Genomic DNA, 27,527 nt, shown 5'->3' with positions numbered 1-27,527 from the left:
TGTTCACATCACATACACAATGTCACAAGGTCATCAGAGGACATAGCGCTCGAAGAGGAGATACGGCGCAGGACGAAAATAAGTGATCCAGTAGTGACCAATACCTTTAACTTTCATCTTATATGATCTGAAGTGTTAAAGAATAAAACATTGGTAAATGTTCATTATTGATTCATACAAATGGGGATTTTCATCCTAATTGCGTTGTCCTGCAAAACTGGGACCAAGGCAGCAAATTTTCTGCAGCAAATAATCCTGACCCTTCCACATTCTCTCAGGGTTTTTTTTAGCTGCTCACCATTTTTTCTCACTTTATTAATGACATATGCTATTTTGCTGCATTTTCTAGGAGGTTAGAAATGATTTATGTGTTTATTTTTCATCCGTGAATTGAACAGGTTTAATATGATAAGCATTGCGGAAAGCATGGAGCCCTGGCAGGAGTGTTTGGTAGAGGCCTCTGATGAAGCTTGCCAGGATGCGGTGCAATGGCTTTCCAGGCTGAAGCCTCGGGGAAACACCTGCATCCTTCATGCTCTGGAGGTTGGTGCCATGTCTCAGGATCTCCCTTTATAGACGTGTTACTTCTAGATGACATTGTAAGACATTCTGTAACACAGATATAATAATACTTTTCACAATTCCTTGTCTGCAGTCAGGAGCTTGTCTCGAAGTCTAACTTTTGGGGGTGCAGGTGCCAGGAAGGGGATGGTACATGGTCCACATCACTTTGTACTGTGACAAGTGCTTATGAAACTTGCAAGGAGGGAGAGACTTAGAGAACTTGTCAAATGTTAGAAATATGTAATGTTTATACCTTTTGTGGATGTTGATATTCTCCCAAATCTGGCATTGTTATTTTGTGTTCCCGCACCTCACCATTCCTGAGATATGGTCCCCTGTTTCCTGTGTGTAAATTTAGTCTTTTTGGTCACTGGGCATGGTCCTGAGGAATACTCAGAGAAGGATTGAGGACCTCTCCCACTTGGCTAAAAAGAATGGATTTAAATAGAGGAAAGAGGGGACCTTATCTCAGGATCATAGAGGCACAGGAACAAAAAATAAGCAAGGCCGGATTCAGGAGAACAGCGGCATTTAGGGTGGCTTCTGAGCTCATACATTGTCACGCCGTGTCTCGGGAAGAGTGTCCCCATATTTCCCCTAATCTAGGGAATTCCTAGTGTAACCCTGGGGTACTCCTGAAGGTGGAGATGCCTGGTTCTAGTACCTCTCTGCAGGGCCGGACTGGGACTAAAATTCAGCCCTGGCATTTGAAGTTACACAGGCCCACTTGTCACATGGTGACTGTATAATATCTTTGTACACTTGTAGGCAGGGCCGGTTTTAGGCAAAGTGGGGCCCTAGGCAAAGTTTAAAATGGGTCCCCAAATGCTAACATATTGCACATCACACAGCAGCCTTTCTGTTGTATTTACGTGCGCTGAGTTCAGGCCGCTAAACGAGTTTGATCGACAATACTGAAGTTGTTCAACGCTTGTTTCCCGGCCTCTTTCCACCAGCTGAGGAATAATGATGAGACAGAACGATCACTAATAGATCACCATACAGTATCATGTTTTCAGCAGCACATCTACAGTTTACACTGGCAATGTGCTGCTGACAACTAGGCTTTTTGTTCCAGCAAAAACAATCCGAATATGCAGCATTTTACTTGTTTAGTAAAATAAACCCCATAGTCCTCCATATATTATAATGTGCTCCATAGTCCTCCATATAGTATAATACACTCCCTATAGTCCTCCATATATTAAAATACACTGCTCAGTCCTCCACATAGTATAATACACTCCTCATAGTCCTCCATATAGCATAATACAATCCTCATAGTCCTCCATATAGCATAATACAATCCTCATAGTGCTCCATATAGTATAATGCACCGCCACAGTCATCCATGTAGTACAATTCACTTCCCATAGTATAATGCACCCCATAGTTCTTCATATAGTATAACGTATTCCCCATAGTCCTCGATACAGTATAATGCAGCCCACATATAGTATAATGCAGCCACCCCAGAGTATAATGCAGCCACCCCAGAGTATAATGCAGCCACCCCAGAGTATAATGCAGCCACCCCACAGAGTATAATGCAGCCACCCCAGAGTATGTAACCCCCATAGAATATAATACAGCCCACCTCCCCATAATATATAATGTAGCCCCCCATAGAATATAATGCAGCCCCCCATAGTATATAACGCAGCCTCCCCCATAGAATATAATATACCCCCACAATAGTATATAACACAGCCACATAGTACATAACATGGCCTCCCCCATAGAATATAATATACTCCCCATAGTATATAGCAAAGCCCGCATATTATATAGCACAAACTGCATAGTATACAGCACAGCCTGCATACTATAGCACAGCTCGCGTAGTAGATAACACAGCCCACACAGCAGTATTCAGCACAGACCACACAGTAGTATACAGCACAGACCACACAGTAGTATACAGCACAGCCCACGTAGAAGTATACAGCACAGTCCACACAGTAGTATACAGCACAGCCCACAGAGTAATATATACAGCACAGCCCACAAAGTAATATATACAGCACAGCCCACAAAGTAATATATACAGCACAGCCCACAGAGAACTATATACAGCACAGCCCACAGAGAACTATATACAGCACAGCCCACAGAGAACTATATAAAGCACAGCCCAGAGAACTATATACAGCACAGAGCACAGCCCACAGAGAACTATATACAGCCCGCATCTCTTCTCTTCCTCCCCTCCCCTCCTCCGAGAATGGCCCCACAGTCCAGAAAAAAAAAAAACTCTCCTCACCTCTCCTCGTGCCCAGCGTTGCTTCCTGGTTCCTGCTCCTGTCTCAGCAGCTGCAGTCTGCCCGGGACACAGCAGGTGCGCGATGATATGACATCATCGCGCACCCGCAGTGTCAGAGGCAGAGCGGGGAATGATGGGAGAGGAGCGTCTGTAGACGCTCTCTCCTCCATCATTGCATTCAACTGTACCGGCGTCTATACGCCGGTATAGTTGAATGCGACGGCGGGGGCGGCGGATTGAGCGGCCCACCACTGGCACCGGCCCTTCTGGCATTTGCCAGAAGTGCCCTATGGCCAGTCCGGCCCTGCCTCTCTGTGCTGCTATGAAATCCTATGCAGTTTCCACCATTCCCCCAGTGAGGGAATATAAGGGGTAACACTGGATGTACAGACAGGGGCAAACCAAGACACAATAATATGACAGCACAGGATAAAATACAAAGGGAAGATGGGTGAACAGTAAAGCAACACTAAGGAACGCCAACAAGGGGAAGAAATAGGTATTCACAACAAATCGCATGCAACAATCTCGATAACCAGAGCGACTCTTCAGAACACCTTCTCCAATGCAGCCAGGAGCAGAATGGAGATTCTATAGCTGGCAGGGAGGGAAGACAGGCACAGGTTTATATAATGGAAGGGTGCGGTTCCAATAAGCAGCACGGCCAATAGACAACGAGGAATTCTAAACCATTCCCATGCGGCAAGAAACCTGTTAAGTGAGTGCAGTAATCTGAGTGCAGTCCCAATTCCCATGGATTGACAGATTAGAGAAGATGGGGAATTTTCTTCTCCTCTTCCGAGAGAATTGCGCCACGCTCTGATAGGATAGAGTGAACTATCATCTGTCTTATAGCAGCACACATGTAAATCATGTGGAATTGGATCATGTCATTCTACATGACACCAGGTATAAAAGAACCATAGAAATCACCGGTTAAAACATGATAAAAATATTATATTTACAGAAAATGAAAAATCTGACCTACTACATCTCATCTTGTTTCAGAAAGGTTTTACTTATCCAGATGTCAAAGGTGTTTATCTGCTGACAGACGGGAAGCCGGACATTAGCTACAACCTGCTGCAGGCAGAACATCTCCTGAAGTCCCAGAATATCAAAGTGCACACTGTGTCTTTTAACAGTTCGGAAAGGTACGAGCCATGGATATCAAGCATTGCCGTGTGCATGGGGGAAGCCAGCAAGGCGTGAGGGGAAACCCGCTAAAACTTCGGCATGGGAGAACAGTTGCAGCGAGACTCGGCTCCATACAAGTCTACGGGTGCGTGTGAAACATCGGGCTGCACTCGGATGTCATCCTAGCGCAGTCTGATATACAGGCAGTGGAGATGGAGAAATGCATGGCATGTTCACATTGGCCATCAAACAGACACAACCCAAGACATGCACCTGTAAGACATCTAGAGCATAGCTTGTTCATGTGCCATATTGTAAATGTCCAAGATGGTAGTAACCTTTTAATACGGCAGACATTTTTGCTGGACTACACCAGTCTCTAGCTAATAAATGCATTGTTATATAAATTGTGGGTTGTAATTACCCAGTTGCACTGGAATAAATTAAGCAATAGCCTATTAATTAATTATCATTTACCAAGGTGCAACTTGTAAGCGTTTAAATATTTATTTCATAAAATATTTTTATTTACTTTATTTTTTTTTTGCTTTATTTCTTTATTTCTTATTTACTTTATTCATTTACTTTACTTATTTTTATTAAGTTTAGATCAGGAAATGAATTTCTAAAAACCTTGGCGGCTCTGTCAGGAGGGCGATACCATTCTCGACACGGCGATATGGACGGACATTTCGTTGCGCACAGAATGTTGACCGAGGGATTCTCAGATGAAGACGTATGTATCAGCGGAGGCTGATAAGTAAAGGTGGCCGTATAGACGATGGCCAAACAAAGACTACAAGAAAAAATAAGAACTTGGTTCCAAAACCCAAAATTAATCAGATTTTATAGTAGAAACTGCAAAAATTATTAAATAACCTGAAAAAGAGAAAAGAAAAAATAAGACATTTTAGATTTTTCACTGACATTTATTGGTTGATGCCTTTTGAGAAGTAAAATATTCCATTAACATTTAATAATCAAATTAATTTTTTTTTTTCTTTTTTTTTACAATAGGATCCAGTTCTCCCAGTTTTTGAAGGGGATGATTTAAAGAGACTTGCAAAAGAAATAGACAGAGCTCGCCGGTTTGTTACCCAAGCAAGATCTTTTCGGTATGTATTATATCCACCTTAGGCCGGCGTCACACTCAGCGTATGTAAATACGGTCCGTTTATTACGGCCGTAATACGCAGAAATGTTCCCAAAATAGTGATCCGTATGTCATCCGTAGTCAGGGTGTGTCAGTGTATTTTGCGCATGTCATCCTTCGTATGTAATCCGTATGGCATCCGTACTGCGATATTTTCTCGCAGGCTTGCAAAACCGACATCTAATGGATTTATGTGCTCAAATGTTCGTTAAAACATATATACAGTATATATATATATATATATATATATATATATATATATATATATCATTGAGACACACATATATATATATTCTGTATTTATATTTAATTCAGCGCGAGATATGTGAAAAGCCGGTAATTCAATTGCCGGCTTTTTCTTTCTCCCTCCCAAATCCGACAGGATATGAGACATGGTTTACATACAGTAAACCATCTCATATCCCTTTTTATTTGCATATTCCACACTACTAATGTTAGTAGTGTGTATGTGCAAAATGTGGGCACTGTAGCTTGTAAAATAAAGGGTTAAATTGTGGAAAAAATTGGCGTGGGCTCCCGCGCAATTTTCTCCACCAGAGTGGTAAAGCCAGTGACTGAGGGCAGATATTAATAGCCTAGAGAGGGTCCATGGTTATTGGCCCCCTGGCTAAAAACATCTGCCCCCAGCCACCCCAGAAAATGCACATCTGGAAGATGCGCCTATTCTGGCACTTGGCCACTCTCTTCCCACTCCCGTGTAGCGGTGAAATATGGGGTAATGAAGGGTTAATGTCACCTTGCTATTGTAAGGTGACATTAAGCCAGATTAATAACGGAGAGGCGTCAATTATGACACCTATCCATTATTAATCCAATAGTATGAAATGGTTAATAAAACACACACACATTATTAAAAAGTATTTTAATGAAATAAAGACACAGGGTGTTGTAATATTTTATTATACTGGTAATCCAGCTGAAGACCCTCGTTCTGTAACAAAGGAAAAATAAAAAAACAACAATATCTCATACCTTCCGACGCTCAGGTCAAGTCCCACGAAGTAAATCCATCTGAAGGGGTTAAATCATTTTACAGCCAGGAGCTGTGCTAAAGCAGTGCTCGTGGCTGTAAAACCCCCGGGAATGAATGGATTGCAGGGGAATGACCTGTAGTTACCTTGAGTTGTGGTGAGGCGCCGTCTGCTGGATGTCCTCATGAACTGCAGCCTGGTAAAAGTTCCCACGCTCGAGTTCATATGAGGACATCCAGCAGAGGGCGCATCACCGCAACTCAAGGTAACTACAGGTCATTCCCCTGCAATCCATTCATTCCCGGGGATTTTACAGCCACGAGCACTGCTTTAGCACAGCTCCTGGCTGTAAAATGATTTAACCCCTTCAGATGGATTTACTTCGTGGGACTTGACCTGAGCGTCGGAAGGTATGAGATATTGTTGTTTTTTTATTTTTCCTTTGTTACAGAACGAGGGTCTTCAGGTGGATTACCAGTATAATAAAATATTACAACAACCTGTGTCTTTATTTCATTAAAATACTTTGTAATAATGTGTGTGTGTTTTATTAACCATTTCGTACTATTGGATTAATAATGGATAGGTGTCATAATTGACGCCTCTCCATTTACTAATCTGGCTTAATGTCACCATACAATAGCAAGGTGACATTAACCCTTCATTACCCCATATCCCACCGCTACATGGGAATGGGAAGAGAGAGGCCAAGTGCCAGAATAGCCGCATCTTCCAGATGTGCCTTTTCTGGGGTGGCTGGGGGCAGATGTTTGTAGCCACGGGGGGGCCAATAACCATGGACCCTCTCCTGGCTATTGATATCTGCCCTCAGTCACTGGCTTTACCACTCTGGCGGAGAAAATTGCGCGGGAGCCCAAGCCAATTTTTTCTGCGATTTAACCCTTTATTTTACAAGCTACAGCGCCCAAATTTTGCACATACACACTACTAACATTAGTAGTGTGGAATATGCAAAAAAAAAAGGGATATGAGATGGTTTACTGTATGTTAACCATGTCTCATATCATGTCGGGTTTGTGAAGGAGAAATGAAAAGCCGGCAATTGAATTACCGACTTTTCACTAACACCGCTGCGTATTTCTCGCAAGTCACACTGCTGGTCCGTGTGTAATCCGTATTTTTCTCGCCCCCATAGACTTTGATTGGCGATTTTTTTGCGCAATACGGTGACAAACGCAGCATGCTGCGATTTTATACGGCCGTAGAAGACCGTATAATACGGACTCGTAATATACGGCTGATAGGAGCAGGGACATAGAGAATCATTGGGCCGTGTGTTATGCGTATTTTACGGGTGTATTTTCTGCGCTCATACGTCCGTAAAACTCGCCAGTGTGACGCCGGCTTTAATGTATCAATTTTACTAATGACATCTGTATTTATAACTTTTGATTGCATGTTGTCTATAACAGGACTCTGATAATGGAAAAACAGATGTCGGCCTCCGGAGATGCGTCATTGGAAGGAAGTGATGTTTCAGGTAAAGAATCAGCATCGTATTTCCAACAGAATTTCTAATATACCCACAAAGTTCTTTGTCCCGTTCAGTATATTGGGATCCTTTAGTTTTTGGGTAGTGGACCTTTAAATTCTGAGTGATCCCTGCCTTGTTATATCCATGTATAAAGTGCTTCCTGCTCACTGACTTGTGGATTAGTAGATTTAATCTGTAAGGGTTTTGGATGAGATTCCTTTATACATTAATCTGTGGGTGACTCACAATTCTTTGTCTCAGATTTGATTAATAAGTTTGACTGTTGTCCAGACACCTATAAAGAGATGAAGACTCCACTAGAGGACTGGGCATGTTTACTTAGACATGAGCCACTACTGGACTGTCGGGAGCTCATCATACGCATCAAAATCCTGCTTGTTGTTTTCTTTGGACACCATCTGCATTTCTTTCATCCATTTTTCCCAGGACAAGAGAATACATTTGTATAAACATCTAATTTCTATGCAGTTTGCTGACTGCCTATGGGAAATCAAATAAGCCTCAGCTGAATGAAGGTGACATGAATGATCTGTCAATAAGAAATATGAGAGAGGGAGAGGTGACTCCGGTGTGTTGACCGCAGGCAACCTATAGTCCCCGTTGTATGTTCTACAACCCACTTTATTCAATACTGAAATAGTACATGTCACTCCTAAGGTAGGAACGCGCCTGGAAGCTGACATGCCCTGAAATGTGGCCCAAAGCTGTGCAGTTGCGTGGACGGTTTTGTAGTTTTGAAGCGCCACTCCAGCGGTTTGTTTTTTCCTTGCAGTACTTGAGTGGTGCAACTAATCTAAGTTCCCTGCACCTAATATCATACTTACCGTCCCCTGTCTTCTTCTATTATTGACGCCACTCCGGTCGGTCTTCTGCAGGTTGTGACATGCCGGATGGCTTCAACGTTTGCCGGGAAATCCGGAAGTCACTACTCAATGTACATCAATGACTCTTAAAGACTTAGGCTGGAGTCACACAAAAATCGGTCTGTTTTTCACTGCCGAGATTCGCAGAAATGTTCCCGAAAAGTGATCCGTATGTCATCCGTGTGCAATGCGAGGATGCGATTTTTTTCTCATCAAAGTATCCTTGTGTCATCCGTACGCCGAGATTTTCTCTCTGGTTTGCAAAATGGACATAGAATGGATCCATGGCTTCAAATATTCTTGAAAACATAGCAAAAAAAGGAAAAAATTTAGTCCGCACCAACAGCACGCTAGATAATCAGCACATACTGATCACAGCTGACTTTGCGTTATATTGCCAATAGCGGAATTCGGGGGCTCATTTAAGTAAAAGACGACAGCCGTTTCGCACTGCCGCGCTTCTACGGGTCTAGATGGCAACTGACAGAGGGGGGAGGGCCTTTTAAACATATCCGCCCCAAAGTTACCACCCCTCTATCTGTGTCATCCACATAATAAAACATCCTAGTAATCAGATAAAAATAATGGTAAAAACATTGGAATGTAACAACAATGTGTGAACAACAAGAATAACAATAAAAAACTCTGCACCGTGATAACTGATTAGCATCACAAAAACACTGACATGTCAATTCTTTCCTTTAATCCCATGGGTCCCATAGCTTTAACCCTTAAGATCCACCTGCCTTCTCTTCTCAACAGCATTCTATTATGATCCCCCCTTTGCTCTGAAAGATTAACACTTTCCAACCCAGCAAACCGCAACAGAGACGTATTACCTTCATGATATGCCCGCATGTGACTAATGAGGCGGGAAACTCCTTTACCTGTTATGATCCGGTGGTAGGATCTCAAAACTGACCTTACACATATGACCAGAATATAGGACAAGTTCTGGGGATGTGGAAGCTATACTGACCGCAATCCTGATCCTATCCACAAACACTAAAGGCAGCTGTGGAGCGTTCCTAAAATCCTAGACGCCTCGTTCACAGCCTGAGAAACTGACTACCCCTAGAGAAAAAACAAAGACCTCACTTGCCTCAGAGAAATAACCCCAAAGTTATAGTCAGCCCCCCCACAAATAATAACAGTGAGTTAAGGGGAAAAGACAAACGTAGAAATGAAACAGGTTCAGCAATGAGGCCCGCTAACACTAGATAGACTGAAAATAGATAGGAGTCTGTGCGGTCAGTACAAAAACTATCAAAAATAAACCACGCAGAGAATACAAGAACCCCCACACCGACTCACGATGTGAAGGGGGCACTCTGCACCCCAGAACTAACCAGCAAGCGAAAAATCACATATAAGCAAGCTGGACTGAACTCATCATATACAGAGAAACGTTTTCAAGGAAATAATGAGCAAAAAGAACAAACAAACTTAACTTCTCCAGCAGGAGACTGGTCACAAGGAATATTCAGGAGCTCTCAGAAACAGGACTGAATACACCGACAGCAGGCAACAAATGAAGGTCCAGGTGAGTTAAATAGGCCCAGCATAGAAGGAAATGAAGCAGCTGAGCCCAGCCATATCGCTAAAGGCCACCAGAGGGAGCCCAAGAACAAACTCACACAGTACCACTCATGACCACAGGAGGGAGCCCGAGAACGGAATTCACAACAGTACCCCCCCCCCCCCCCTTGAGGAGGGGTCACCGAACCCTCACCAGAGCTCCCAGGCCGATCAGGACGAGCCGAATGAAAGGCACGAACCAAATCGGCCGCATGGACATCGGAGGCGACAACCCAGGAATTATCCTCCTGACCATAGCTCTTCCATTTAACCAAGTACTGAAGCTTCCATCTCGAAATACGAGAATCCAAGATCTTCTCCACCACATACTCCAACTCCCCCTCGACCAAGACAGGAGCAGGAGGATCAACAGAAGGGACCACAGGCACCACATATCTCCGCAACAATGACCTATGGAACACATTATGAATGGCAAACGATGTTGGGAGGTCCAAACGAAACGACACAGGGTTGAGGATTTCCAAAATCTTATAAGGACCGATGAAACGAGGCTTGAACTTAGGAGAGGAAACCTTCATCGGGACATAACGAGAAGACAACCACACCAAATCCCCCACGCGAAGTCGGGGACCCACACAGCGACGGTGGTTAGCAAAGCGCTGAGCCTTCTCTTGGGACAACGTCAAATTGTCCACCACATGGTTCCAAATCTGCTGCAACCTATCCACCACAGAATCCACCCCAGGACAGTCAGAGGGTTCAACCTGACCCGAGGAAAAACGAGGATGAAAACCAGAATTGCAAAACAAAGGTGAAACCAAAGTAGCAGAACTAGCCCGATTATTGAGGGCGAACTCAGCCAATGGCAAAAAAGTCACCCAATCATCCTGATCAGCAGAAACAAAACATCTCAAATAAGTTTCCAAGGTCTGATTAGTTCGTTCGGTTTGGCCATTCGTCTGAGGATGGAAGGCTGACGAAAAAGACAATTCAATGCCCATCTTAGCACAAAAGGACCGCCAAAATCTGGACACAAACTGGGATCCTCTGTCAGACACAATGTTCTCCGGAATACCATGTAAACGAACCACATTCTGAAAAAACAGTGGCACCAAATGGGAGGAGGAAGGCAGCTTAGGCAAAGGTACCAAATGGACCATTTTAGAAAAACGATCACAAACCACCCAGATGACAGACATCCTCTGAGAGACAGGAAGATCCGAAATAAAATCCATGGAAATATGCGTCCAAGGCCTCTTCGGGACAGGCAAAGGCAAAAGCAATCCACTGGCACGAGAACAGCAAGGCTTGGCCCGAGCACAAATCCCACAGGACTGCACAAAGGAACGCACATCCCGCGACAAGGAAGGCCACCAAAAGGACCTCGCCACCAAATCCCTGGTACCAAAAATCCCAAGATGACCTGCCAACACCGAAGAATGAACCTCGGAAATTACTCTACTGGTCCATCTGTCCGGGACAAACAGTCTCTCCGGTGGACAACGGTCAGGTCTATTGGCCTGAAACTCCTGCAACACCCGTCGCAGATCAGGAGAGATGGCAGACAAAATCACCCCCTCTTTGAGGACACCAGTCGGTTCAGAAACTTCCGGGGAGTCAGGTACAAAACTCCTAGAAAGGGCATCAGCCTTCACGTTTTTCGAACCCGGAAGATATGAAACCACGAAATTGAAACGAGAGAAAAACAGCGACCATCGAGCCTGTCTTGGATTCAGCCGTTTGGCAGACTCGAGATAAGTCAAATTCTTGTGATCCGTCAAGACCACCACACGATGCTTGGCTCCCTCAAGCCAATGTCGCCACTCCTCAAATGCCCACTTCATTGCCAACAACTCACGATTACCAACATCATAATTCCGCTCAGCAGGCGAAAACTTTCTTGAAAAGAAAGCACATGGTCTCATCACAGAGCCATCAGAGCTTCTCTGCGACAAGACAGCCCCTGCTCCAATCTCAGAAGCATCAACCTCGACCTGAAAGGGAAGAGAGACATCGGGCTGGCGCAAGACAGGAGCCGAAGAAAATCGACGTTTCAGCTCCTGAAAAGCCTCCACGACCGCAGGAGACCAATTCGTCACATCAGAACCCTTCTTGGTCAAATCCGTCAAAGGCTTAACCACACTAGAAAAATTAGTGATGAAGCGACGGTAAAAATTAGCAAAACCCAAGAACTTCTGGAGACTCTTCACAGATGTAGGTTGAGTCCAGTCATAAATAGCCTGGACCTTGACTGGATCCATCTCAATAGTAGAAGGAGAAAAAATAAAGCCCAAAAAGGAAACCTTCTGGACTCCGAAGAGACATTTAGAGCCCTTCACAAACAAGGCATTGGCACGCAGGACCTGAAATACCATCCTGACCTGCTTCACATGAGACTCCCAATCATCAGAAAAGACCAAAATATCATCCAGGTACACAATCATAAATCTATCCAGATACTCTCGGAAGATGTCATGCATGAAGGACTGAAACACAGAGGGGGCATTAGAAAGCCCAAAAGGCATCACCAAGTACTCAAAATGGCCTTCGGGCGTATTAAATGCTGTTTTCCATTCATCGCCCTGCTTTATGCGCACAAGATTATACGCTCCTCGAAGATCTATCTTGGTGAACCAACTGGCCCCCCTAATCCGGGCAAACAGATCGGACAACAGTGGCAAGCGGTACTGAAATTTGACCGTGATGTTATTTAGAAGGCGATAATCTATACAGGGTCTCAGAGAACCATCCTTCTTGGCCACAAAAAATAACCCCGCACCTAAAGGGGACAAGGACGGGCGAATATGCCCCTTCTCCAAGGACTCCTTTATATAACTCCGCATAGCGGCATGTTCTGGTACAGATAAATTAAAAAGTCGTCCCTTAGGGAACTTACTACCAGGAATCAGATTTATAGCACAATCACAATCCCTATGAGGAGGTAGAGCACTAGATTTGGGCTCATCAAATACATCCTGGTAGTCCGACAAAAATTCAGGGACTTCAGAAGGAGTAGAAGAAGCAATTGACACCAAAGAAGCATCGCCATGAATTCCCTGGCAACCCCAACTTGATACAGACATTGCTTTCCAATGCAGGACTGGATTATGAGCCTGCAGCCATGGCAGACCCAACACGACAACATCATGCAAATTATGTAGCACAAGAAAGCGAATCACCTCCTGATGTGCAGGAGCCATGCACATGGTCACTTGGGTCCAGTACTGAGGTTTATTCTTGGCCAATGGCGTAGCATCAATTCCCTTTAGTGGAATAGGGAACTGTAAAGGCTCCAAGATAAAACTACAGCCCCTGGCAAATGACAAATCCATCAAATTCAGGGCGGCACCTGAATCCACAAAAGCCATAACTGAGTAGGATGACAGAGAGCAAATCAAAGTAACAGACAAAATGAATTTAGGTAGTACAGTACCAATGGTGACAGACTTAGCGAACCTTTTTGTGCGCTTAGAACACTCTGAGATAACATGAGTAGAATCACCTCAGTAAAAGCACAACCCATTCTGACGTCTGTGGTTTTGCCGTTCAACTCTGGTCAGAATCCTGTCGCATTGCATAGGCTCAGGTTTCTGCTCAGAAAATACCGCCAGATGGTGCACAGGTTTGCGCTCCCGCAGACGCCGATCTATCTGAATGGCCAAAGACAGACTCATTCTGACCCACAGGCGTGGGGAACCCCACCATAACATCTTTAAGGGCTTCAGAAAGACCCTTTCTGAAAATCGCCGCCAGGGCGCACTCATTCCATTGAGTGAGCACAGACCACTTCCTAAACTTCTGACAGTAAACCTCTGCTTCATCTTGACCCTGAGAGAGAGCCAGCAAAACCTTCTCTGCTTGGTCTACCAGATTAGGTTCCTCATAAAGCACTCCAAGCGCCAGAAAAAACGCATCCACATTCTGCTGCATTAACACTTTCGGGCCTGCTGTACTGTTATGATCCGGTGGTAGGATCTCAAAACTGACCTTACACATATGACCAGAATATAGGACAAGTTCTGGGGATGTGGAAGCTATACTGACCGCAATCCTGATCCTATCCACAAACACTAAAGGCAGCTGTGGAGCGTTCCTAAAATCCTAGACGCCTCGTTCACAGCCTGAGAAACTGACTACCCCTAGAGAGAAAGCAAAGACCTCACTTGCCTCAGAGAAATAACCCCAAACTTATAGTCAGCCCCCCCACAAATAATAACGGTGAGTTAAGGGGAAAAGACAAACGTAGAAATGAAACAGGTTCAGCAAATGAGGCCCGCTAACACTAGATAGACTGAAAATAGATAGGAGTCTGTGCGGTCAGTACAAAAACTATCAAAAATAAACCACGCAGAGAATACAAGAACCCCCACACCGACTCACGATGTGAGGGGCGCACTCTGCACCCCAGAACTAACCAGCAAGCGAAAAATCACATATAAGCAAGCTGGACTGAACTCATCATATACAGAGAAACGTTTTCAAGGAAATAATGAGCAAACAAACTTAGCTTCTCCAGAGGAGACTGGTCACAAGGAATATTCAGGAGCTCTCAGAAACAGGACTGAATACACCGACAGCAGGCAACAAATGAAGGTCCAGGTGAGTTAAATAGGCCCAGCATAGAAGGAAATGAAGCAGCTGAGCCCAGCCATATCGCTAAAGGCCACCAGAGGGAGCCCAAGAACAAACTCACAGTACCACTCATGACCACAGGAGGGAGCCCGAGAACGGAATTCACAACATTTACCCGTACTGATTGATTTAAAATCCTCCCTGAACCTGACGAACAAGGGGCGGATGGTTTTACCACCATAGTAGAAACCGCACGGGCAAAATAATGCGTATACTATATGAGTGGTCCTACAAGCTATAAAATCCCGGACTTTATGTTGAACGGCGCCAATTGTAATTACCCTGTCCGTTATGTGGTACATGCAATAATTGCAGTGACCACACTTGAAATTCCCTTGTGGTAACCCCGTTTGTAGCCAGTTGCTGCACTTAGTGTCTACTCTGTTACGCACCAAAACATCTTTTAGATTTTTACCTCTGCGGCATGCAAACAGCGGGCCCCTGCTAGTGGCCTCTGAAAAGGCCGGGTCCTTTTCCAAGATGTGCCAACTTTTCCTAATGGCCGATCTTATATAACTGTCCATGGGTCCGAATTTAAAACTAAACGTGAACCTTTTTTGCGCTGATTCTTTACTCAATGCTCCAACCCCTTGATCCACCTCTACTCATTCCCCCGCCCTAGCGAGGGCATTGTCCAATATAGTGCAAGGATAACCTCTTGCACTAAATCTATTATATAGTTCTTGAGATTGTCTCTGACAGCCCTCTTGGCTACTGTTGATCCTTTTAACTCTTAAAAATTGGCTATAAGGAAGAGAGTTTTTAGTGTACTGTGGATGTGCGCTGTTGTAATGCAGTAAGGGATTGGTGGCTGAAGATTTTCGAAACACCTCCGTTTGTATTGACCCATCACTGATCCATACCTTGACATCTAAAAATTCTAAACTTGACCCACCAAAAACTGACGTGAAGCTCATATTCATGGTATTGATCTGTCCCAAATATTCAACAAAAAGTCAGAACGTTTCTTGGTCGCCATCCCAAACCATAAAAACATCATCCACAAATCTGATGTATAATTTTATGTGTTTCATGAAGGGATTATTGTCAGCATATATATATCGATTTTCAAAGACCGCCAAGTAAAGGTTAGCCAGGGTACAAGCGACCGTCGTACCCATGGCGGTTCCCTCAGTTTGTAGGAACCACGAAGATGCAAAACGGAAAGCATTATGTGTGAGCTCAAATTTTAAACCATCACAAATGAATCTAATGGTGTTCCTGTCCGTTTGTGTATAGGACAGGATTTCTCTTACCACTTCCAATCCTAACTGCTGCGGGATGGGAGTATATAAACTCTCTACATCTGCTGAAGTTAAAGAGAAAGTCTCCTGCCATGTAAACCCCTTAAGAACTTCCAAACAGTTTTTGTGTCCCGTATATAGGAGGGAATATCAGGGAGCAACGGATGCAGTAACCAGTCAAGGTAGCAGGACAAGGGTTCAGTTAGTGATCCCACCCCCGAAACAATGGGGCGGCCCGGTGGCTCTGTTAACAACTTATGGACCTTTGGTACATGGTACCAATAAGTTTTTTTCAGGAAACTTGGAAATAATTTTTCTGCCTGTTTTATCGATAGAACCCCACCTTCTACATATGATCTTAATAGCAAACGCAATTCATTTTTATACTTGGTTGTGGGATCCGATTTTAACTCCAAATATGTTTCTGTCTTTGCCAACTGCCTATTGGCTTCCGACATATAAAAATCTTTAGATAACAAAATAATTTTGGGAAAAGTGAGCTATTCTCACCGGATAGAGATACCATCTGAGGTGCTGTTTTTTAATCTGCTCTAGGTGATTAACACATCTAGAGGATTTTAGTACTAGACTAATAGCATCATGCCACTTCTGAGGGGGCCCTTTATTTTTTTTAGCAGTGTATAATGTAAACAAGACACAGCCACAAAACAGGGATAACAGAAAAGCTCTATATGCTAAATGACTTTTTTTCATCAGTATTTACAAAAGAAAATCCCATGGCAGACAATATGACTAGTGATAATAATTCCCAATTTAATGTTACCTGCTTAACCCAGCAGGAAGTACGGCGGCGTCTAAAAATCACAAAAATTGACAAATCTCCGGGCCCGGATGGGATACACCCCCGAGTACTGCAGGAATTAAGTACAGTCATTGATAGACCATTATTTTTAATCTTTAAAGAGTCCATAATAACAGGGTCTGTACCACAGGACTGGCGTATAGCAAATGTGGTGCCAATATTCAAAAAGGGGACAAAAACTGAACTCGGTAATTATAGGCCAGTAAGCTTAACCTCTACTGTGGGTAAAATCCTGGAGGGCATTCTAAGGGATGCTATACTGGAGTATCTGAAGAGGAATAACCTCATGACCCAGTATCAGCACGGGTTTACTAGGGACCGATCATGTCAGACTAATTTGATCAGCTTCTATGAAGAGGTAAGTTCCGGTCTGGACCAAGGGAACCCAGTAGATGTAGTGTATATGGACTTTTCAAAAGCTTTTGATACGGTGTCACACAAAAGGTTGATACATAAAATGAGAATAATGGGGATAGGGGAAAATATGTGCAAGTGGGTTGAGAGTTGGCTCAAGGATAGGAAACAAAGGGTGGTTATTAATGGAGCACACTCGGACTGGGTCACGGTTAGTAGTGGGGTACCACAGGGGTCAGTATTGGGCCCTCTTCTTTTTAACATATTTATTAATGACCTTGTAGGGGGCATTCAGAGTAGAATTTCAATATTTGCAGATGACACTAAACTCTGCAGGGTAATCAATACAGGGGAGGACAATTTTATATTACAGGCTGACTTATGTAAACTAGAAGCTTGGGCTGATAAATGGCAAATGAGCTTTAATGAGGATAAATGTAAGGTCATGCACTTGGGTAGAAGTAATAAGATGTATAACTATGTGCTTAATTCTAAAACTCTGGGCAAAACCGTCAATGAAAAAGACCTGGGTGTATGGGTGGATGACAAACTCATATTCAGTGGCCAGTGTCAGGCAGCTGCTACAAAGGCAAATAAAATAATGGGATGCATTAAAAGAGGCATAGATGCTCATGAGGAGAACATAATTTTACCTCTATACAAGTCACTAGTGCGACCACACTTAGAATACCGTGCACAGTTCTGGTCTCCGGTGTATAAGAAAGACATAGCTGAACTGGAGCGGGTGCAGAGAAGAGCGACCAAGGTTATTAGAGGACTGGGGGGTCTGCAATACCAAGATAGGTTATTACACTTGGGGCTGTTTAGCTTGGAAAAACGAAGGCTAAGGGGTGATCTTATGTTAATGTATAAATATATGAGGGGACAGTACAAAGACCTTTCTGCTGATCTTTTTAATCATAGACCGGTGACAGGGACAAGGGGGCATCCTCTACGTCTGGAGGAAAAAAGGTTTAAGCATAATAACAGACGCGGGTTCTTTACTGTAAGAGCAGTGAGACTATGGAACTCTCTGCCGTATGATGTTGTAATGAGTGACTCATTGCTTCAATTTAAGAGGGGACTGGATACCTTTCTGGAAAAGTATAATATTACAGGGTATATATATTAAATTCCTTGATAAGGCGTTGATCCAGGGAACTAGTCTGATTGCCGTATGTGGGGTCGGGAAGGAATTTTTTTCCCCATGATGGAGCTTACTCTTACCACATGGGGTTTTTTTGCCTTCCCCTGGATCAACATGTTAGGGCATGCTAGGCTATGGGTTGAACTAGTTGGACTTAAAGTCTTCCTTCAACCTTAATAACTATGTAACTATGTAACTATCATACAAAAGCACTAAACAACAATTGGGAGGAGGATAGGGAAAGGGAGGAATAAACTAAAAAGGAACACGGACCAGGAGAAATACACACATGTACAAGAGAACACTACTACAACAACTCCACTCCAACCACTTAGCTTTAGCACACCGCACAGGAAGATGAATCTCCAGTAGCAACAGCGAACTCTTATTCAGCACAGTGTCTCCAAGGAGCAAGGAAGCAGAGCTTTTACTGGCAAGGCAGAGATGGTCTGGCCAGGTTTTTTGTAGGGAGAGGTAATGACCAGATCAGAAGCAACTGAAAATGGAGCTGCAAGTTTCTGACCAGCATAGAAAGGGTCGTTAACCTCATCAGCACCAAAGGAAACCAAATTCATTTAATATAAGAAACAAACACACAGGCTAAATGGAAGATCTGCGATTCACAATACGTAGTGATCTTCTACCCCCAGATCTCCCAGGAGGATGTGACAGAAGCCTTGCACATATACATTTTGTGGTTAGCCAATAAAGGTATCACGCTTAGAATACTTTTGTCTATTTTGGGCATAAAAAGTATTTGCACCATTTTTTCACTCTTGAAAACCTCATAGATATTATTATTATTGTTCACATCTGTAAATGTGATGCTTTGCAGCAGTCGTAAAGAAAGCAGCATGTCATCCCGTTGCCCCATATTGAATTAAGTGACGGCTCCTTTTAGCCGCAGCTTCAGAAGTGGTTAGTAAACCAGAGATAGTGCTGTATTTCCCAGGAGTGGGAAAATAATGGAAAGTAAATACACTTTTCCATTCAGTAGGGCAATTGCCTATGTAAAATCACATGCTAATAGTAAAGGAATGACTAGCTTGTCAATAAAGTGAGCACGAGTGACAGGTAACTGTAGTATTATGACCCCGTGTAACTACTTAGCAGTAGTTCATCAAATGTTATTGTCTAAACCATGTCTTTAAAAAAGTACAATTTTTACCTTCGACATTTAGAAATTGTATCAGCACTCATTTCTGAATATATAATACTAGATGGTGGCCCGATTCTAACGCATCGAGTATTCTAGAATATGCATGTCCACGTAGTATATTGCCCAGTCACGTAGTATATTGCCCAGTCACGTAGTATTTTGCCAAATCACATAGTATTTTGCCAAGTCACGTAGTATTTTGCCAAGTCACGTAGTATAATGCTCCATGCAGTTATGGCCCCATAGATGTTCCATATAATGCTCCATGCAGTTATGGCCCCATAGATGCCCCATATAATGCTCCATGCAGTCATGGCCCCATAGATGCCCCATATAATGCTCCATGCAGTTATGGCCCCATAGATGCCCCATATAATGCTCCATGCAGTTATGGCCCCATAGATGCCCCATATAATGCTCCATGCAGTTATGGCCCCATAGATGCCCCATATAATGCTCCATGCAGTTATGGCCCCATAGATGCCCTATATAATGCTCCATGCAGTTATGGCCTCATAGATGCCTTATATAATGCTCCATGCAGTTATGGCCACATAGATGCCCCATATAATGCTCCATGCAGTTTATTATGGCCCCATAGATGCCCCATATAATGCCCAATGCAGTTATGGCCCCATAGATGCCCCATATAATGCTCCATGCAGTTATGGCCCCATAGATGCCCCATATAATGCTCCATGCAGTTATGGCCCCATAGATGCCCCATATAATGCTCCATGCAGTTCTTTATGGCCCCATAGACGCTCCATACATCATTGTGCCACATGTAATGCTGCTGCTGCAATAAAAAAAAAAAAAAAATCACATACTCACCTCTCGTCGCTGCTCCTCAGCGTCTCGTCTCTCTGCACTGACTGTTCAGTCAGAGGGCGGCGCACACACTAATACGTCATCGCGCCCTCTGACCTGCACAGTCACTGCAAGAGGACAGGAAGACGGAGCGGCGCCCAGCGGATGGAACACGGACAGGTGAATATGAAATACTCACCTGCTCCTGGCGCTCTTGACGCTGTCCCTGCCTGTCCCATGGTACCGCAGCTTCTTCGCGCCTGCGCGAGAAGGACCTGCCATGAAATAATGGTCACATGACGTCATGCCAGGTCCTTCTCGCGCAGGTGCGCAGGCCCTGTGATGACGTCGCTGTCACATGACCGTGACGTCATGGCAGGTCCTCGCGCAGGCGCGCAGGGCCTGTGATGATGTTGCGGTCACATGAGTCATGGCAGGTCCTTCGCGCATACCATCTTTGCCACCGGAAGGTGAGTATATAATGATTTTTTATTTTTTTTATTATTTTTAACATTAGATTTTTTTACTATTGAGGCTGCATAGGCAGCATCAATAGTAAAAACTTGACAAAAGTGCCAGAAAGGAAGATTACAAAAACAGGATTTTTGGTTGCTTACCGTAAAATCTGTTTCTCGGAGCCTGCATCGGGGGACACAGGAAACCATGGGTGTATGCTGCTGCCACTAGGAGGCTTACACTATGCAAATAAAAAAGTTAGCTCCTCCTCTGCAGTGTACACCCTACCGACAGGAAGTAGGATATTCAGTTAGTGAGAAAGCAGTAGGACAAGCAACGTGTAAACGAGAAAGAGTAATAATATAATAATAATCTCTATATAGCGCCAACAAATTCCGCAGCGCTTTACAGTTTAACAGTTTCAAACACTCAAAGAGTGTTCAAAGAACTCAAACGTTAACAGTATAACACAATAAACAGAGCTGTTCAACTTGGGAGGGTGCTGTGTCCCCCAATGAAGGCTCCGAGAAACGGATTTTACGGTAAGCAACCAAAAATCCTGTTTTCTCTATCGCCTCATTGGGGGACACAGGAAACCATGGGACGTCCCAAAGCAGTCCCTGGGGCGGGAACAGCAGTCAGCTCCAATCTACTGTAGGTCAGAGGAACTCACCACCGTCGCCTGCAAGGTCTTCCTTCCTAAGCCGGCATACGCCGAAGCTAGGCATGGAAGTTTCGCGAACATGTGGAGGACCGATCATCGGTCTGTAGAGGTGCAAGGCAGAGGCCCTATATGTGCCCTGCCGGGTGGCGCCCACTGCCCAGATAGAGTGCACCTTAAACCTGGAAGGAGGAGCTCTGCTCTGACCTAGTAAATCTAAATGTGGCTGACCGGATTTTGCGGGCACATGTTGATTTGGAGGCCAGAGGGCTTCTACGCCGAGCCCGTATACTGAAAAGAGGGCCGTAGCTGGATAGATGCACCTCGCCCTGACCCGGTAGCGTGATGAGAGAACGCTACAAAGGATGAGTCCGAGCAGGACGAAGGGAAGGGAATCAAGAATGATGAACAGACCCATGGAGAACCTCGGCAAGGTAAGGGCAGAGCACTGAACCTATGATCCACAGAATGTACAAAACTGCTGCCACAGACTCTGGAAGTGGTTGAGAGCCTGAAAGGAAGGTATAAAATGAAAATGGACCCGCCCCTCGCAAAAATGCAGGAGTGTCCGATGTCTTGAACAAAAAGGAGGACCTGGATAAAGGCTTTCATAAAATAAAGGAAAGCACATGCGGTCCCAGGAGAACAACGAGGTTTAGTCTGAGGAAGAAGAGAACTTGTCCCTCCGATGACTTCCTTAATAATTGGTTCAAGTTGGAGACAAACTGACGGAAACTCTTGGAAAGCAAGCTGTGAGGGACTTCTAGAGGATAAGTCCTGTCACGCCTTAAGCAAATGGTCCTTCGGAAGGGCGCCATATTGCTGGATGTCCAAGCTTCACCTGCTGCGGCATCCATGGGCGCAGATACCATGTACTTCCTGCAAGAGTAAATTAGTCCGCAAGGACAGAGATTTCCTCCGATCGGACTCCATGAAAGGTGCCCTGATGGAGCAGCTTAGCCCATGCGTCTATAAACTTTGCTGTCTAGGTGGAGACAAAGGCAGGGCACAATGTAGCGACGGACAGTTCAATGGTCGACTTTGCCATGGACTATTAGTCCGTCGTTGGTATCCTTGAGGGATGCTCTCTGTGGGAGAGGAGGACTGTATAGGTGGAAAAACTGGAAATCAGAGGGTCCAGAGATGGAGAAGAGGTCCAGTTCGCAGTAAGTTCAGGAGAGAGGGAATATAGGAAAACCGAGACGCTTCCCTCTTTGGAACAGCTGGACTAAGGATTCCAAGAGAAAACCCAGAAAAGACCATTAAATTGAAATGACAAGAAAAGACTTGAGGGTAGGGTACTGGGAACCTGCTAGAGAGCATGACAAGATGGGCATTGATGAGCACAATCGGACATGAGTAGTCAAGGGAGGAAAGTCCATGGAAAACCTGGAGTATGTCAATTCCATGGGAAGTTGGCCCTAGGAAGGAGTACATAGGCCCCAGAAAAAAACTTGACTGCCAAAAGGAAGATTCTTACCTATGACGACATGAGTGACCCTATCCATCCTGGACCCCCTGGAACTGGGAGAGGATTGTAGTGTGTGGATCTACTTACCTAAGTATAAGACACCACACAAACGAGGATAACATTGAAAGGGATACGAATCCTGCTGAAGGAAGGAACATATTATCACAATGGCCATCATTGGATCCAGGCGTGGAGCAGCCTTGTACACTGGACGATGCTTGCACAGAGTAAGATCCAATTCCTATCCGAGGTGGGAGAACCTGTTCCTGCCACAGTCAGAAATAAAATCCCGGAGCTGCTCGAGGTTGAATCCAGTGTCTGTAAGAAAGAAGAGGTAAGTACTGACACATAAATAGGAAGCTCTGTATTGAGGTAGTTCAAAGGCCCCTAGAATAGTGACGTGAACAATCATGAGTCAAGGTATTATATGGGCTCTGACTCCATAAGAGACAGCCTGAATGTATACTACTGTAAATCATATATGATAGGAGTAACACACTGGATAGTGCAGATAGACCTAGGACAGCACTGTAAATTGACGTACTGGATAGTTAGTGGTAGGCCCGAACAACTAGATGGAGAGGAAAGGCCCCTGGACAGCAACACGCAATTAAGGCCCAGTGCGTGGCTGAAGAAAAACTGCAACCAGTCGGTACCTGACACCGGCGTGTCCGACCTACCTGAAAGTGGACTGGCCACTTATGCTGCCACTGAGGTCCACCCTGTGGCACTGAGATCCGCCTTGTGGTACGTGGTAGATCTTCTGTTTAGCTGTTAATAGACCACAGACGTTATTGACCGTGAAACACACGGTAAAAGTTGCGCCTCTGACTCACCTGAATGCGGATTGTAACAGCTGCGGCAGCCAACCAGAAGTGATAAATACCGGGCACCTCTCTCTGAGTAGTGACTAGAGGGGAGCCTAGGCAGATGCTGCAAAAGACCCTGAGGTACGTGATAGAGGGCGTTTCTGACTCACCTGACTCTGGAGCAAAAGAGCAGGACCAATGCAGCAATCGATCTCAGGCACGTCTAAACCACTGGAACGACGGCAGGCATTGACTAAATGTGTCTGGAAGATGACATCTAAAACCTGGATAGCGGATAGATACTGTACCTGGAAGGTGTGCGTGAGAAACCTGGATGGCGGATAGAGTACTGCTGCTATCGGCTCCCGGTATCCTGCGACTATGGCAGATAGAGTACTGCTGTGATCGGCTCTCGGTATCCTGCGACTATGGCAGAGAGAGTACAGCTGCGATCGGCTCAATATCCTGCAACTATGGCAGATAGAGTACTGCTGCAACCGGCTCAGTATCCTGCGACTATGGCAGATAGAGTACTGCTGCGACCGGCTCAGTATCCTGCGACTATGGCAGATAGAGTACTGCTGCGACCGGCTCAGTATCCTGCGACTATGGCAGATAGAGTACTGCTGCGATCGGCTCTCGGTATTCTGCGACTATGGCAGATAGAGTACTACTGCGATCGGCTCTCGGTATTCTGCGACTATGGCAGATAGAGTACGGGAAAACCCTGGAGAAGGGTATAGGAGAGAGTTGATTCTGTTTTGCGGTCTAGGTCATGATACCTGACGGCATTAGGCAGAATAACAGCTTCCGTGTAGTAAGCCACAGCACGGAGTCTGTCTGAAGTATATCCTGCCGTGGTCATTCTCCTGAAGGTAGAACAGTAGGCTTGTCAACAGGGAGACAAAACTCTACTCTCTGTTGTGCACCTGAGTTCAAACCTTTGCGCCTGCGATCTGTGCTCAGACTCTTTATCCACTGAGCCACAGCAGACGTTGCTGGGAAATATGGACTCTTAACCAGCTGGAAGTCAGGTCTGAACACTGCAGTCGTGAAGTGAGCAGGAGCCGCTCCCCTCTCTGGTTAGAGCAGTGTAATGGTTGCATCCGGAGGGGGCTGCAGGGAGATGGAGGGCGAGTACCTGAGAGCAGGAGATATGGAAACGTTTGATATGCCAGGGCTCTAGCATCGCTGTGTGTAGAGAAATAGCCGAGCCTCGCACCGCTGAAAATCAAGGCAGAGGTCCGCAATAGCAGAAATCACAACAGCAGAGTGACAAAACGTAGAACTCTGAGGAGAAATGTGCAACTGAAACCCTCTACGAAGTGAACGCCATATTTCAGGCTTTATAATGGTCCATCTCCATGTGGAGGGTGAGGGGCGGACCGTGGCACAGATGACGGCAGCATGGGGCATACTGCCATACCCCGCTGGTAACTGCACGGCTCTAGTGCACTTATTACACCGGTGACTGCACGGCTCTAGTACTACTATGCCAGAGACTGTACGGCTCTAGATTGCTACTACGCCAGTGATTGCGCGGCTCCAGAGTACTATTACGTATTACGCCGGTGACTGCACGGGTCTAGAGTACTGATACACCGTCGACTGCACGGCTTTAGAGTACTATTACGTATTACACCAGTGACTGCATTATGCCAGTGGCTGCACGGGTCTGCACGTTTATAGAATATAATTACACCAGTGACCGGCTTGCATGAAAGGAGGACGAGAACACTCTCCTATAGGATTAGGCATGGTAAGCATACCTACTAAGGAATGCCAGAAGGTTAGGGGAACTGGAGAGATGCAAAGAGGAGTGCCAAACTGCTAAGCAGTGCTACTCACAGGAGGTAATTTTCACTTTATCGATCCAATAAGGTTCGAGATACAGAAGAGATCCAATAAAAGATTGAGTTTTATTTAATAAAAATTAAAAATGGTACAAGTGCAGAGTATGTCACAATAAGGGATATCTACAAGAATCGGAATAATAACAGCGGATATAACCAGGAAAGGAAATAGGCAAACATTGACTATTTATATATATATATATCTATATATTACCAAAATTGCTATATAAGAGGAAATTCCAAAAATTGATAATTTATTATAACAAGTGTTATCTCATCATGCTCTATATGTACATCAACTGGTATAGCAAGTGTACCGCGATAAACTGGTTATTAGTATTGATTTATCACCCAATATGAATAGATATTACCATAGCTGAATAACTTTCCATTGCACATAATGTCCACGGCATAACAAAATCTAGTATAGTAAAGAAGGTTTTTGCGGTGATTAATATCCCGCAATATGCTATTATTACATACCTTAAAATTACATCTACCTGATACAAAGGTTATACAAATGGCTGTAAACGGGGGAAGAAAAACATAAAGGAGCTAGTGCTCTGTGCATTTATCATCTTGTATCAGCTGATTACCATGTAGATGTCCCTCATTAGAAGTAACTAGATCACAATATCCGCCATTGTAATTTAGGGTGCCGTGCAGAAATAAAGTGCAGTGCCGTGCATCAATGCCAATACCTGTGGGCTCTGTATATCCTTACTGTCCCGAGTCCTGCTGTAGCGATATCCCTTCACCCCGACGCGCGTTTCGCCACCAGCTTCTTCCGGGGGCGTGTCGGGGTGAGGGACAGCTGACTCTTTATCATTGGTTCCAGCCAATCAGCTGATATCTCTGCGGTGTGACATATACGGCGCATGTCAACATCGCCTCTCTCGCTAAAAAGATCTTCCCATTTCCGCTTGTGACGCGAGGGCGCAGATCGCCCGCTTGTCTGTGTAAGCGTCATAGGAAGATCGCGAGCAGAGGACGACTGCGCATGCGCTCCGTCAATGCCGCAGATACAGCTATGCGCTAATGTCAGAAGAAAGTGAGAGGACAGACTACGTGATGATTGCAAATACCAAAATATGGGGAAAGAAAAATGACATCCATTATTTACGGGCTGAGAGAAGTGCAGTCAATAGTGGTGAGGTGATAATAAGAATTAATATAGATAAAAAAGTGCAAAGATTATATTATCGTTGCTGTGTATAAAAATTAATTACCTAGGGAAGCAAATATATTGTGTGATGCTAATACGGCTCAGAGGGGCCCATATGATAGAAACCTTGAACCGATAACAAAAGTGCTAAAGTGCCAATATATTAATAATAATAATAATAATAATAATAAGTACTAAAGTGCTCATAGTATACAGTATTAAAATTTAATTAAAAATTAATTACAATTATCACACCATTCTAAAAAGGCGAAGGGTGGTGTATAAATAAGAGTAGGTGATTAAACGTGAATACATACCTACGCACACATTGATAATAATGCTACGGTATATTCTAAAAGGATACCATATATAACTAGTAAAAAATGTGCAGTGGTACACATATATACACACACACACACACACTTGTACATATATATATATATATATATATATATATATATATATATATATATATATATATATATATATATATATATATATATTGTAGCATAGCGCCTACTACGTGTCTTGGGGAACACTCGCTTGGCAGCAGAATCAAAGCACTCGGGCACGGTTTTCTATCAAAAACACAGTCTTTTCGGTTTATTTCACATAATGTAAACCACATCCACAGGAACTTGGTAACAGTTTGAACACAGTCTGCATATATTCATCTTTACCACAGTTCGTCTCTGACCCCGATCAGCATTATACACGGTTTTCCGACCGTTACCCGTTGGCAACCTTTACGGGTTCCTGGACACCCCTTGGCCTCCGAGGTGCCCATACACAACGTCTCTCACTCTGACCCCGGTCAGTGTCACACGGTTCCTTCCCGTTACCTGTTGGTGCCGCACAGGTTTCCCGGATCCCTCTTCTCCACAGAGATGGATACCATCAGACGTTTCTCACTCAC

General features: G+C 44.4%; 1 protein-coding gene across 1 annotated transcript in view; it reads left to right on the top strand.

Moving 5' to 3' along the window:
• VWA3A (von Willebrand factor A domain containing 3A) overlaps positions 1 to 27,527 on the top strand; it is a 95,971-nt gene that overhangs the window by 60,124 nt on the left and 8,320 nt on the right. Inside the window, exons 31-35 of the mRNA XM_077275051.1 lie at positions 399 to 543; positions 3,836 to 3,981; positions 4,574 to 4,700; positions 4,982 to 5,079; positions 7,543 to 7,610. Of these exons, the coding sequence (XP_077131166.1) occupies positions 399 to 543; positions 3,836 to 3,981; positions 4,574 to 4,700; positions 4,982 to 5,079; positions 7,543 to 7,610 (584 nt within the window). The remainder of the gene's footprint in view (positions 1 to 398; positions 544 to 3,835; positions 3,982 to 4,573; positions 4,701 to 4,981; positions 5,080 to 7,542; positions 7,611 to 27,527) is intronic.

Source organism: Ranitomeya variabilis, chromosome 7 (assembly GCF_051348905.1).
Source record: "Ranitomeya variabilis isolate aRanVar5 chromosome 7, aRanVar5.hap1, whole genome shotgun sequence".
Taxonomy (NCBI): domain Eukaryota; kingdom Metazoa; phylum Chordata; class Amphibia; order Anura; family Dendrobatidae; genus Ranitomeya; species Ranitomeya variabilis.
This window is presented reverse-complemented; position numbering and strand designations above follow the sequence as displayed.